Source organism: Triturus cristatus, chromosome 6 (assembly GCF_964204655.1).
Source record: "Triturus cristatus chromosome 6, aTriCri1.1, whole genome shotgun sequence".
In the NCBI taxonomy this organism is placed as follows: Eukaryota; Metazoa; Chordata; class Amphibia; order Caudata; family Salamandridae; genus Triturus; species Triturus cristatus.
The window spans coordinates 54060847-54076170 of NC_140589.1; the positions used below are offsets into that span (position 1 = coordinate 54060847).

General features: G+C 53.6%; 1 protein-coding gene across 1 annotated transcript in view; it reads right to left on the reverse strand.

The window, feature by feature from the left end:
• The window catches only part of DNAH8 (dynein axonemal heavy chain 8), a 13985216-nt gene that overhangs the window by 3658246 nt on the left and 10311646 nt on the right, over positions 1–15324 (reverse strand). Inside the window, exon 67 of the mRNA XM_085610239.1 lies at positions 15194–15297. Coding sequence (XP_085466365.1) covers positions 15194–15297 — 104 coding nt within the window. The remainder of the gene's footprint in view (positions 1–15193; positions 15298–15324) is intronic.

Below are 15324 nucleotides of genomic sequence, written 5' to 3' on the forward strand. Positions count from 1 at the left end.
TGAAAATTGGCTATGTCCACTGGAGGTGAATCCCCTGTTACTATCTGTGAGGGGGATGGTGTTTGTGCCTGGTAATTGTCCCACTCCGCCATATCATCATCATTGTCATCTACATCCCCATCATCATCTGGGATTTCACCCTCTTCTGTGTCCTGAGGGCCTTCCTCTACAGGCTCATAATGAGGCAACAACCTTTCCGGAACCTGTCGTGGAGGTACAGGCGGCATCTGAGGAGCAGGATTTACAATAGGTACCGGTGGAATAACTGCTGGAATCACCGGGGTTGACGGAACCTCTGAACGTTGAGGGGATAGAGGGAACCGTTGGTTGTAGTCGTCCAACATGCGTTGGAGATTAGTAATGAGCGACAAAGGAAGAGTCGCCGTTTTATGCTTCGGAGGGGCCTGGTGTATTTATACCGGATCCTCATCCTCACTACTGACATCCTGGCACTTAATAACTAAGTCGGATGGACTTTGTGCCGTTCCGAAAGACTCCGGTAACCCTTCGGACTCCTGATCCGAATCCGTAGCGAATAATGGTGAGGGAGGCTGTGCATCTCCCACAGGAATATTATGTTCCTGGCTATCCGGGCCCACAGTAGGAGGTAATGGTGTCCAAGAAACTCCAGCTAAAGATGAAACCGACGCTGAAGCTAGCTGAGGTAGTTGTTCCCTTCTTGTTTTCTGGGTAGACGCAACACCTCTTATTCGTACCCTTACGAATGTCTGTGGAGATGTACTCGTCGATGGAGCCGTCGTCGACGGAATGATGGTCGACGGAATTATCGTCGACGAAGTCTGTGGCAACAAAATTGCCGTCGTCGGATTCGCCGTCGACGGAGCCGCCGTCGACGGGGCCACCATCGACGTAGCCACCGTCGACGGAGCCGCTGCCGACAGAGCCGTCGTCGAGGTCTTCATAGACAAGGCTTTCGTCGACGGAACCACCGTCGACAGTGTCGTCGACGGGATCTTCTTTTTCTTCGCCGACGGAGTGGGCGTCGACGAGCTCGACGACGTCTTCGTCGACGACACAGTCTTCGTCGACGGAACCTTTACCTTCTTCGTCGACGTCGAAGTAATGGGCACAACAGAAGTCACCGCCCTTGAAGAACTGATGGTAATCGTCGACGAGGATAACGTCGACATAACGCTCGTCGACGACGAAGCAGCTGACGTCGTCGTCGGGGTCACCGTCGACGAGGTAGAAACAGCAGATCTCGTCGTCGGGAGCATCGTCGACGAGGCTGACAAGTTTTTCCCCGAGGAACGGGAAGTAGACGCCTCAGCAGCCTGAGAACAGTGTCCCTTAGGCGACTAAGCAGTAGGTGAGATCACAGAGGTGGCAGTTGTCAGAGGCAAAGCCAGCTTCTTTTTCTTCAGGAAAGGAGATGGTAACTCCTGCACACTACTGCGCTTAGAGGCTGGTTGAGAACGACCAGAAAAGAGACTTTCCACATCAGAGAGTGGGTTATCCTTGTCCTTCAGTCTCCGTAGCCATAATAGCAGGCGGCCTTCTCTGTCCTTTAGAGTTTTTGTAGAAAAAGTTCTACAAAATTTACATTTTGCCACCTCATGGTCAGGATATAAACAGTAAATACACTTACTGTGTGGATCCTCAGAGAACAAACGCAGCTTTCCACATGAAGAACATGGTCTAAACAAAGATTTCTTACTAGAAGACATCCTTACTGACAAAAACTGAGCAGAGCTCAGGGAGACTCCCTGTCACACGACGTGCGGTAGAAAATCTGAGGTGAGAAGCTCTGAGGAGAAGGTTCTAGAGAGGGGCTGACGCCTGATTGGCTGGAGTTCGGACTTACATAATGACAGAGATAGACTACAAAGGTCTTTTGTCTCTCTCCATTGTATTCCTATGGAGTTTTCTCTTATAGGTACACTATGTGTGTTTTACACCTATATGCACTAATTATATGATTACTTATGTATATATTTTACTATATATATATATATATATTGCTATTTTATTTACCGTGGGACTCCCACTCCGACGACGGGGAATATTCAAGCATGTGAATCTATGAAAGACACCCTAATACTGGAGAAACCTTGATACACAAAACGACCCACCGAGAGATGGTCCGTTTGTGCTCCGCTCGTTCCTTCTTAGCGCCCATGTAACCTACAAAGAGTTGGTCGTCCACCCGGAACTGCTTGGTGCGATCCAAAAGAAGGACAGCACCCGTTTTGGGTCCAGACGGTGGAGCCTCTCTTCCTCTTTCGAGGGATGCGGAGCCGGAAAGAAGGTGGGCAACGTGACAGACTGCCCGATGTGAAAGGCAGTCACCGCCTTAGGAAGGAAAGAAGGACGAGTCCTGAGAACAACTTTATCCGGATGGACAGAAAGGAAAGGAGGCTTAGAAGAGAGAGCCTGGAGCTCACTCACCCTTCTAGCAGAGGTGATGGCCACCAGGAAAGCAGTCTTAAGCGTCTAAAGACGAAGAGGACAATTATGAAGGGGCTCAAAGGGAGCAGACATCATAAACGTCAATACCAGATTCTAATCCCACTGAGGCATTAGGAAAGGGACAGGGGGAAACATGTGAGTAATGCCCTTGAAGAAGCGAGCAACAACAGGGGATTTGAAAAGAGAAGCTGTAAGAAAGCAGAGATAGCTGAAAGATAACCTTTTAGAGTGCCCAGAGCAGAGCCCTGCTGGGCCATGGAAAGGAGAAAGAGGAGAACCTCAAAAAGTGGGGCGAAAGGGGATCCACAGCCTTTTCTATGCACCATGCCACAAATTTGTTCCACCTGCAGGCGTATACTGATTTTGTGGGGGGACGCCTGGTTGCCAAAATAACATCACAGACTTCAGGAGGCAAGTCAAATGGCATCAACTGCCGAAGCTCAATCTCCACGCATGGAGGTGGAGACTGGACAGGTCCGGGTGCAGGATCGTCCCCTGCAACTGCGACAGAAGGTCCTCCTGAAGAGGCAGTCGTATCGGGGGATCGATCGACAGACTGAGTAGCTTGGGATACCAGTAACTTCTTGCCCAATCCAGGGCCACCAAGATGACTTGGGCCCGGTCACGCCTGATCATCTTCAGCACTCTGGGCAGAAGTGGTATAAGCGGAAAGGTGTACAACAGACTGCAACTCCGCTCACGACGAAAGGCGTCCCCGAGCGAGTGCCGCCTTGGTAACTCCAACGCGCAGAACTGCGGACATTGTGCATTCTCTTCAGTGGCAAATAGATCTAACCAAGGCTCTCCACACTGCAGAAAGAGGCCTTGCGCCACGTCCGAGTTTAGACGCCATTCGTGATTCATCATGCACTGGAGGCTGAGTTTGTCTGCTCTGGCGTTCAGAGAGCCCGCCAGATGTTGAACCACCAGGGTGATGCCCTGATGTTCCAGCTAAGTCCTGAGGCGCAGAGCCTCCTGACAAAGGGTCCACGACCCCACCCCGCCCTGCTTGTTGCAATACCACATGGCGGTGGTGTTGTCCGTGAACACCTGCACAACACTTCCCCGGACAGAGGGAAGGAAAGCTTTCAGTGCAAGTCGGATCGCCCTCAGCTCCAAGAGGTTGATATGGAGCCGAGTCTCCGCCGGAGACCAGAGTCCTCTGATCCCTGCCTCTCCCATATGGCCCCCCCATCCCAGGAGGGACGCATCCGTCACTACTACATGCTCCGGTTGGGGTAGGGAGAGGGATCTGCCGCTGACCCTATCGCGATTCGTGAGCCACCACTGCAACTGTTTCGCAGTGCCCTCCGAGATCAAGACATGGTTGGACAGGTTGCCTCGATGCTGGGCCCACTGAAACTTCAGGTCCCACTGCAGAGCCCGCATCCGCCACCTGGCGTGATGTACCAACAGGATGCAGGAGGCCATCAGCCCCAGAAGCCGTAGCACCAACCTGACCGAAACCCAGGACAGAGGCCGGAAGATGGAAATCAGGGCCTGAATGTCCCGGACTAGGGGTGGGCGGAATTTGCGAAATCCACTTTCGCAAATAATCGTGAAAATTTTTTAAATTATCGCAAACACGCGGAAATATCGCGAAGATGCGGAAGTTTTTTTCCCGCATGTTCGCGAGATTTTCTGCATGGTTGCGGCTCGCCAACTTACCCATGCGGTTGCTCGCGGGCGCGGTCATCTTGTTTTCAGTTGTCTCACGGTGCATGATCGCGAGAAGAAAGACCTGATCGCGCGACGTATGACATTGCTGCGGGCGCGAACTGTCGCGAGACAGCGCAAATGGCTTAAAACAATACAACATCTCATGGAGAACGCGACCGGATCAAGAAAACTTGTCGGCGAACGCAGGGATTCAGGTAAGGCGATCGCGCGCGCGCGAGAATGTATTATTTTACAGCGCGAGCAAGAACCAAATTATCGCAAAGCTGCGGAATGCGGAAATTTTTTTACATTTTCACGCTTTCCGCGGAACGCGAAAATGTCAAATTATCGCAATTTCCACGAACGGAACGAAATTTTAGCCCAGGCCTATCCCGGACCCGCTGTTCCGGCGGATAGACCCGGAACTGCGCTGAATCGAGAACCGCCCCTATGAAGAGGAGCTTCTGGGAGGGACTCAGGTGCGACTTCGGGACATTGATGGAGAACCCCAGCGAGTGCAGGAGGTCTGCCGTAGTCTGGAGGTGGGAGACGACTTGCTGGGGCGAGCCCGCCTTCAACAGCCAGCCGTCGAGCTAGGGGAAGACTGGAACCCCTGATCTGCGCAGATGAGCTGCAACCACCGCCATCACTTTCGTGAACACCCGAGGGGCACTAGCGAGGCCAAAGGGGAGCACGGTGAACTGAAAGTGCTCCTGACTCACGGTGAACTGCAGGTAACGCCGGTGGGCCGGCAGGACGGGGATGTGGAAATAAGCGTCCTGCAAGTCCAACGCTACCATCCAGTCTCCAGGGTCTAGGGCAGCCAGAACCTGAGCTAACGTCAGCATCTTGAACCGTTCCTTCCGGAGGAAGGCGTTCACGCTCCTGAGGTCCAAGATCGGGCGTAGGCCCCCTTTGCTCTTCTTGGGAACCAGAAAGTAGTCGGAATAACAACCACGACCTACTTCTGGACCAGGAACGCGCTCAACGACCTCTTTGGCCAAGAGGGCCGAAACTTCCTCCCACAGAAGATGCAAATAATCCCCCGACATACGGTGGTTCTGCGGTGGCATGGCTGGAGGGGTCGTCTCGAAGGGGAGGGAGTAGCCCCTTCGGACGATTTGCAGCACCCACCTGTCCGACATGATGGAGCGCCAGTGGAGCAGGTGATGGCGAACTCTGCCGCCCACTGGCCTTGAATGGGCCTGAAAGCTCGGACTAGGAGGGCTTTGAGGCGGATGCTGCCTGGGTGGATGTGGACTGACCTGCACGTTGTCCTCCAGTATCGCCTCGGCGGAATCCACGTCAGCGACCTCATGCAGGTTGGTTCTGCGGCCGGTGGCTGGGCGGACGTGAGGAGGCGCCCCTTCCTTGGCCACGAAAGGGGCGAAAGGCGGAAGTTTGCGGCCATGGGGCCGAAAGTCCCAAGGACTTGGCCGTGGCCCGGGAGTCCTTGAACCGAGCCAGCGCACTGTCCGCCTTCTCACCAAAAAGGCGAGTGCCATCAAAGGGCATGTCCATGAGGGAACTCTGGACATCCCCCGAAAATGACGTGGACCTCAGCCAGGCGTGACACGAAGCGCCACCGTGGTGGAAATTGCCCGACCCAGCGAGTCCGTGGTGTCAAGTCCACACCTTATGGCGTGCCCGTGCTGCATCTCGCCCGTCAGCAAGTGCTTGGGTGAGTCGTTCCCAGGCCTCCACCGGGCACATGGGCAGCACGTCCTCCACCGTATCCCACAGAGAGTGGGAATAACGGTCCAAAAAGCAAGCGGTATTTAAAGACCGCAGCCCCAAACTCAGGGACGAGAACAGTTTCTTGCCAAACTGTTCCAACCTCTTGGATTCCCGATCCGGAGGAGCGGACGGTAAGGAGGATTGGGAGGTGGAGGCCTGGATAACCAGACTCTCGGGGTGAGGTGGTGGGAGAGGAAACTGGGGTCGCCCGGAGCAGGGCGGTGGCGCCAGGCAACGTTCCGGTCCACAGGAGGGACTGTGGAGGGCTTGGACCAAGTGCCCTGTAGAATGTCAATGAGGGCCTCATTAAACTGCAGCAGAGGCTCAGTGGAGCTTGCTGTCGGTTGAAGGACCTTGGTGAGGACGTTAGTCCTCGCGGCCACAGCAGGCAACACCAGCCCTAGGGCTTCAGCTACCTTGCGCAGCACCACTGAAAAGGCTGCACCCTCCTCCGAGGCCACAGTCGGAGGAGAGATGAAACCAGCATGTGGGGAGGTATCCAGACCGCTGGCGTCCCCCAATTTCTCTGCCCAGTCCTGAGAAAGTTGGGCCTGTGCGGCCAGAGGGTCCTCAGACCCCTCCCAGTCGCCCTCATCATCTGATGCCTGATAGACAGGAGGAATGATCGGAGCCGGACGGTAAATGAAGCGGTCACCCATCGGCGCCGGTGATGGCGTCGGATGGCGCCGCAACGGCGCCGGGTCCGGAACAGGGCTAAACTGGGGAACGACGTTGTCCGGGGACGGCGTCGGAGGTGGAACCGCTGTCGGCGCCGGCGGAGGAGGCGTCGTGAGGTCGACCGGCGCCAGCAGAGATCCAGGCCTGGATCCCTCGGGGACCTGCGGCATCGGGGCTGGAGCCGCCGGCACGTGAGGTCGCCCAGTCGACCCCGCGGGGCCCGAAGTCGTGTCAGTCCCAGGGACCGGTGGGTATGGGGACGGACGCGGCTCCTGCGGCTCCGATGGAGCCGCGGGGGTGGAACCAACCTGACCCTCGGCCGAGTCGCGCGACCGGCGAGGGCAGTCCGAAGAGCGATGTTGTCTCTTGGACTGCTTGGAGTGTCGGGACTTACCGGAAGATCCCGACGAGCGATGACGGTGGCTGCGGCTCCGCGAACGGTCCTTGGACCTCCTCCTGGACCGGGACCGGGACCGAGAGCGACGCGGAGCCGAGTGCCGAAGCTCGAGTAGCTTACGGGACCGCTCCCGCCTAGCCTTCGACATCAAGGCCTGACAATCGGGGCACGACTCTGCATCATGGTCGGCCCCCAGGCAGTACAGGCACCGGCGATGGTGATCCGTCACCGACATCAGTCGATGACAGGAGTCACAATGCTTGTAACCAGGCATTCTACCGGCACCAGAGTCGAGTCGATGACCAAAAAGAGTCAAAAAGTTAGTCAAAAAATGACTAGGGGTAAGCTCTTCCCGGATCGGCGCTTACTGGCGCGGAAAAGAAGACCTGACGTCAGTGCGCGAGGGCGGCGTCTAAGTACTCCGACGACGTCATTCCGGCATACGACGCCAACGACGGACGCGGAGCCGCAGACGACGCCTAGCGACGCGCAAGGGGTATTGCTACAAAAATCTTTCCAGATCCAGCCTGACGCCTGGGGATATTCTAAGGTGAGGAATCTAACTAACGTGTTTCTTTCAGATCAGCTTCTTACCGAACTGTTCAAGCCTCTTGGATTCCCAATACGGGGGAGCGGACGGGAAGGAGGACTGGGAAGTAGAGGCCTGGATAACCAGGCTCTCGAGCGTGGGGTGTTGGGACAGAAAACCGGGGTTGCCCGGTGCAGGGCGTAGGCGCCGGGCCATGTTCCGATCCACAGGAGGTACTGTGGAGGGCTTGCACCAGGTGCCCTTCAGAACGTCCATCAGTGCTTCGCTAAACGGCAGCAGAGTCTCCGAGGAGCTTGCTGACAGTTGGAGCACTTCAGTGAGGAGGTTAGTCCTCACGGCCACAGTAGGTAGCTCCAGCCCCAGGGCTTCGGCCGCCTTACGCAGCACCACAGAAAAGGTAGCACCTTCCTCCGAAGCCACGGTCGGAGGAGAGATGAAGCCAGTGTCAGGGGAGGTGTCCAGACCACTGGCATCCCCCAGCTCATCTGCCCAGTCCTGTGATAAGGTGGCCTGCAAGGCCAGAGGGTCCTCAGACCCCTCCCAGTCATCACCGTCATCCGATTCCTGGTAGACAGGTGGAATGATCGGAGCCGGGCGAAAGATGAGATTGCCACCCATCAGCGTCGGACGCGGCGCCGGGTGGCGCCGCTCCGATGCCGGGCCTGGACCGGGCCTGAACCGGGGAACGGCATCGTCCAAAGGCGGCGCTGGAGGTGGTACCAGAGGCGACACCGGTGGAGGGGTCGTGAGGTCGACTGGCGTCAGGACCGGAGTCGACGATGGTGACGGGGCCGGAGCCGCCGGCACACTAGGCCCCCCAGTCGAGCCTGCGGGGCCCGAAGGCATGCCGGCAGGCGTCGACGGCAGAGCCAGGCCTCTCATGGCCGGGAGGAAGGCACTGATCTCCGCCAGAGTCGTGTCGGTCCCAGGGACCGGCGGTTATTGGGACGGACACGACTCCTGCGGCTCCGACGGAGCCGTGTGGGTGGTACCACCCGAGCCCTCAGCCGAGTCGCGCGACCGGCGAAGGGAGCCCGAAGAGCGATGTCGCCTCTTGGACTTCTTACCATGCTTCGACTTACCCGAAGACTTGGAACCGGACGAGTGGTGGGTACTGCGGCTCCGCAACCGGTCCCTCGACCTCCTCCTCGACCAGGACCGTTAGCAGCGCGGAGCCGACTGCCGGAACTCCAGGAGCTTGCAGGACCGCTCCCGGCTAGCCTTCGAAGTCAGGGCCCGGCAGTCGAGGCACGACTCGGAATCGTGGTCGGCCCCCAGGCAGAAAAGGCACTGGCGATGATGATCCGTAACCGACATCAGTCGGTGACAGGAGTCACAGGGTTTGAAACCAGGCATCCTACCGGCACCAGAGTTGAGTCGACAAGAGACCAAAAAGAGTCAAAAAGTTTAGTCAAAAAATGATTAAGGGGTAAGCTCTGTGAGAAGTTGGCCTGATGTATGATGTCACTAGTTCTAGTGTACACCTTATATCAGTCCAAATACCCTTATGGTGATTGGTTGTAAAGTCAACCTTATAGACCAGCTATCCTAGTGGTAGCATGGACAAGAGCAGTCTTAGGCTAAACTCTGAATGGCATGTGAAGCCAGCTGTGATACCATATATAATCCCTTGAATACCAAATGAAAGGACACCACAACAGATATATATATAAAATAAAGTGTATTTATTCTAGTCAAACCCTCAGCACTCTTTATGAGATTAGAGGTAAGTACAACACAGTCTTATTTAAGCATACATTAAGTCACACAGGTAAGTAATACAGTTAGGCCCTAGGGGCCACGCAAACCATATACTAAGTAAGTGGTATAAGGACCACTGTCACGGAAATAGAATAGGCCTAGGCCTAGGCCTAGGGAATCGCTGGGGCTACACTACACTAGCGTTAGTTAGGAAGTTGGAGGCCCACGGGATTCGTGTGCAGAGTGGAAACACTCACGCGTAATGCGTAAAAGTCACTAGCAATAGTACAGTTTAGAAAACGATAGATTTAGGACACTTCCGGAGTAGCTAGGAAGTCGAGACTGGAAAACTAGACACTAGGATAGTCACTATCCTGATGAGCACCGGAGTACCCAAGTTACCTAGCCCACAGGCTGCGGGTGCATAGGGGTGAAGTTGCGTCGGTTTTCGTCGTCGACTCCTATGGATGCCTGAAGAAAGATGCTGACAGGCAGTCAGTGAAGAGTGTCCGGTGGATCCCAAGGCTGGGATCAAGAAGAGAGGAGACCTGCAAGCAGAAGGGACAGAGTCAAGGTCACTAGCCAGTGACCACGTGGAACCAGGAAGGAACCAGGCGATGTCGTGAAGATTGCAGATGAAGGTGAAGCTTGTCGCTGCAGCCAGGAGGACCAGGAAGCGTCAAGGACGACCAGGACCAGGAGGCGAGCTGTCCCACGAAGGCTCTTGCTGTCGGCGGCGTCGAAGTTGGACTAGGACTCACCAAGCCTTGGCAAGCGGAACCCACGAAGAACGGAGGACTTGCTTCTGGTGCAGACCAGGAAGGTCTGGGGTGCTTCTTCTTTGCAGAGAAGCGGGAGCCAGTCTGGAGGAGCCAAACCAGCACAGAAGATTTCAGGGTGCGTCGTCACAAAGGCCACTAGCCAGCGGGCAAGCAACCGGACAGACGCGGCAAGCAGGAAAATGCAGAAGGGCCCCACGCAGGACTCGTGGAGTGTGGGGGGCTGATCTTCGGTGCAGATGATGCTTGGTGTTGGGGCTTCTCAATCCCCGGTGCACAACTTCGAGGGGGCCTCAGAAGCTGCGCTTGAAGTTACTAGCCACTTTTCCCAGGTAGCCGGTCTCACGTCGCTCGTCGCCTCCACGGATCTCAGCTCTGCTGCGGATGTGGATCAGGGTCGGAGAAGTCTGGAAGTCAAGGCTCTGGTCGGGCTCTGCAGTCGGTTCCTCGTAGAACGTGGGCAAAGCAAAGGGTAGTCTCTTGATGGTGCCTGTTTGCACAGGGTAGCCACTCCTTGGCCACAAGGGAGATTCTTCTTCTTTCGTCGAATGTCGAAGGTCCAGAGTTTCTGTTCAAGTTTGCAGGTTCAGGATAATCTAAAGTCTTGAGGCCCAACTCCCACTCTTATACTAATCTGGGGGGCTGGGATACCTGCTAGGTCACGCCTTATGGGTGAGACCTGGGAGGGGGTGGTTACACCCACTTCCCTTTGTCCAGTTTCGCGCCAGAGCTGGGGCTGGAGTGCCCCAGCGCCGGTTTGAACTGGACTATGCAAGGAACACCTTGTGTGCCCCAGGCATGTCTCATTCCTTTCAGCCCACCCTGCCCCAATACACTAAAGGCTGTCTGGGGAGGTGCTAGCACCTCCCCAAGCAGGAAACCTATTGTCCAGGCCTCCCTGGCTGGGATCACTCCCAGCTGCAGGAGGTCAGACTTGTGTCGTGGCAGCAGCATCCATTTTGTGATGCTGAGGCTTTGGTCGGAGGCTAACAGTGAAGTATGATTTTAACATGTCTTTCCCTCTAGAAGGGGGGAATAATATCCTCATGTCCAGAAATGGCATGGGGGTATTATTCCACAGTGTTAGACACCTTACACGACATGTTTCGATAAAGCCAAACCATAGTTACCATAACCGTCTAAGATTATAAGGCACTTTAAGAGTATATGGTAGGCTATATCATAGAACAGCTATAAGGACTTGGTTCCGAAAGCTGCAGACAGGCTCAGCTCATGCTAGAGCACCATCTCACATGTTACCAAGCACTCTGCCTCCAGGATTGTTAAGGCCTGCCATAGGAGTGACTGATAGGTACACATGTGTCTATATGTAAGTTAGGTATAGGAATACTACACCTAAGCAAGGGGTGATTACACGACCTTGTCCCAGCTGAGTGATCAGCCAGTTGTGTCAAAATGGAAGGCCAGGCCAGGGGTGGCATAATACATGCTGCAGCCCCTGGTAGGCCTAGGGTACACCTATGCCCTGGGTACCTAGGGTACACTGTACAGGGTCCAATAAGGTGATCCTTACCAATTGTGTATGTACCTAGGGTACATGGAGTCCATTTTACAGAGAGAGCAGACAGCCTGAGACCCTGAATGGCAGGATCTCAGGCCAACTAAGTCGAAAAACCAGCTAGACACTAGGCAAAAAAGTTGGGGGTAACCATAGTCAGATATCCACCTTCCTACACAACCCCCCCCCCAAACGAAAGGAGATAAGGCTGGCCTTGACAAGGTAAGCCTCTATTGCCTAAGTGGCCATATAAGGAAGAACCAGCACTGGCATGGTTACCCCCTGTCTCATGGTCCACTAAGCAATCCCTCATCCTAAAGGTATCATAGGGTCTCCACCATAGGGAATCTCTACCTTGGGTGTGTCTTTGCAAAGTAAAAGGCTGGTGTTGAGATGGAGTACTGGAGGGCTGTCTGCTCTCTCTGTAAAATGGACTCCATGTACCCTAGGTACATACACAATTGGTAAGGATCACCTTATTGGACCCTGTACAGTGTACCCTAGGTACCCAGGGCATAGGTGTACCCTAGGCCTCCCAGGGGCTGCAGCATGTATTATGCCACCCCTGGTCTGGCCTTCCAATCAGACACAACTGGCTGATCACTCAGCTGGGGCAAGGTCGTGTAATCACCCCTTGCTTAGGTATAGTATGCCTATATCTACCCTTATATATAGACACATGTGTACCTATCAGTCACTCCTATCCTATGGCAGGCCTTAACAATCCTGGAGGCAGAGTGCTTGGTAACATGTGAGATGGTGCTCTAGCATGAGCTGAGCCTGTCTGCAGCTTTCGGAACCAAGTCCTTATAGCTGTTCTATGATATAGCCTACCATATACTCTTAAAGTGCCTTATAATCTTAAACGGTTATGGTAACTATGGTTTGGCTTTATCAAAACATGTCGTGTAAGGTGTCTAACACTGTGGAATAATACCCCCATGCCATTTCTGGACATGAGAATATTATTCCCCCCTTCTAGAGGGAAAGACATGTTAAAATCATACTTCAACTGTTAGCCTCTGACCAAAGCCTCCGCATCACAAAATGGATGCTGCTGCCACGACACAAGTCTGACCTCCTGCAGCTGGGAGTGATCCCAGCCAGGGAGGCCTGGACAATAGGTTTCCTGCTTGGGGAGGTGCTAGCACCTCCCCAGACAGCCATTAGTGTATTGGGCCAGGGTGGGCTGAAAGGAATGAGACATGCCTGGGGCACACAAGGTGTTCCTTGCATAGTCCAGTTCAAACCGGCGCTGGGGCACTCCAGCCCCAGCTCTGGCGCGAAACTGGACAAAGGGAAGTGGGTGTAACCACCCCCTCCCAGGTCCCACCCATAAGGCGTGACCTAGCAGGTATCCCAGCCCCCCAGATTAGTATAAGAGTGGGAGTTGGGCCTCAAGACTTTAGATTATCCTGAACCTGCAAAACTGAACAGAAACTCTGGACCTTCGACATTCGACGAAAGAAGAAGACTGAAGAATCTCCCTTGTAGCCAAGGAGTGGCTACCCTGTGCAAACAGGCACCATCAAGAGACTACCCTTTGCTTTGCCCACGTTCTACGAGGAACCGACTGCAGAGCCCGACCAGAGCCTTGACTTCTAGACTTCTCCGACCCTGATCCACATCCACATCAAAGCTGAGATCCGTGGAGGCGACGAGCGACGTGGGCCCGGCTACCTGGGAAAAGTGGCTAGTAACTTAAAGCGCAGCTTCTGAGGTACCCTCGAAGTTGTGCACCGGGGATTGAGAAGCCCCAACCCCAAGCACCATCTGCACCGAAGATCAGCCCCCCACACTCCACGAGTCCTGCGTGGGGCCCTTCTGCATTTTCCTGCTTGCCGCGTTGGTCCGGTTGCTTGCCCGCTGGCTAGTGGCCTTTGTGACGACGCTCCCTGAAATCTTCTGCGCTGGTTTGGCTCCTCCAGACTGGCTCCCGCTTCTCTGCAAAGAAGAAAGACCCCAGACCTTCCTGGTCTGCACCAGAAGCAAGTCCTCCGTTCTTCGTGGATTCCGCTTGCCAAGGCTTGGTGAGTCCTAGTCCAACTTCGACGCCGCCGACAGCAAGAGCCTTCGTGGGACAGCTCGCCTCCTGGTCCTGGTTGTCCTCGACGCTTCCTGGTCCTCCTGGCTGCAGCGACAAGCTTCACCTTCACCTGCAATCTTCACGACATCGCCTGGTTCCTTCCTGGTTCCACGTGGTCACTGGCTAGTGACCTTGACTCTGTCCCTTCTGCTTGCAGGTTTCCTTTCTTCTGGATCCCAGCCTTGGGATCCACCGGACACTCTTCACTGACTGCCTGTCAGCATCTTTCTTCAGGCATCCATAGGAGTCGACGACGAAAACGACGCATCTTCACCCCTATGCACCCGCAGCCTGTGGGCTAGGTAACTTGGGTACTCCGGTGCTCATCAGGATAGTGACTATCCTAGTGTCTAGTTTTCAAGTCTCAACTTCCTAGCTACTCCGGAAGTGTCCTAAATCTACCGTTTTCTAAACTGTACTATTGCTATTGACTTTTACGCATTACGCGTGAGTGTTTCCACTCTGCACACGAATCCCGTGGGCCTCCCACTTCCTAACTAACGCTAGTGTAGTGTAGCCCCAGCGATTCCCTAGGCCTAGGCCTATTCTATTTCCGTGACAGTGGTTCTTATACCACTTACTTAGTATATGGTTTGCGTGGCCCCTAGGGCCTAACTGTATTACTTACCTGTGTGACTTAATGTATGCTTAAATAAGACTGTGTTGTACTTACCTCTAATCTCATAAAGAGTGCTGAGGGTTTGACTAGAATAAATACACTTTATTTTATATATATATCTGTTGTGGTGTCCTTTCATTTGGTATTCAAGGGATTATATATGGTATCACAGCTGGCTTCACATGCCATTCAGAGTTTAGCCTAAGACTGCTCTTGTCCATGCTACCACTAGGATAGCTGGTCTATAAGGTTGACTTTACAACCAATCACCATAAGGGTATTTGGACTGATATAAGGTGTATACTAGAACTAGTGACATCATACATCAGGCCAACTTCTCACAGCATCATAATGATCAAAACGCTTAATATAGTAGGGAGCAGTCTCAGGTACCGTAAAAGAAATTCACTGGCAAAAAGGGACAGGATACGATAGCCTGAAGACCTCAGACTCGCCTCTTTTTCTTACATGAAATTGCTCACATGCTCAAAACTTCTTATTGCTAAAGCATCGACCCAACCATATACACTTTGATAAGAGTTGCCAGATTTGTATAGTCTGTTGGGCCTCTAACACTCGCTTTGTTTTTAACCATTTTTTTATTGATTTTAACATATTAATTCAAGCATCGTATAATTTGTCTCATCAATTACCGACATTTACATTCAGCCTCTAGTATATAGAGGCTCAGCTGTGTGTCTGGAGCAGATGGTTCAGTAACAAGATTCTTTATAAACAGGTGGAAAATTACAGATCACTACATGACATGCAGATAAGAAAGCAATGATGTGACATGGTAGGTGTTGGCTAAGGGTTTATGGTACAGCAACTATAACTCAAACTATCCAGATGGTACATCTCCCATTAACTAGCTCTGTCCTCCCCCTATCATGGATAGCGACTGATTTGACAACCAGGATTTTAGGGGAGAGAGGGTGTGAGTGGAAGAGGGCCCACTCATCCTATGAGGACGGAGCACAATTCCGGTGATTCCCAGCAATTTAGGTTGGTAGGTGGGGGTAAGCCTCTAGTACTCACTATATCAGCTTTTTCAGATGCTACTGCCAATTCTTTTTCCTTTTCTACGAGCTCTACAGATAACACAGCAATAGAACCACTTGCTTCCAAAAGCTTGGCAAGACCTACAAAAAGAACACAAATATTCTACA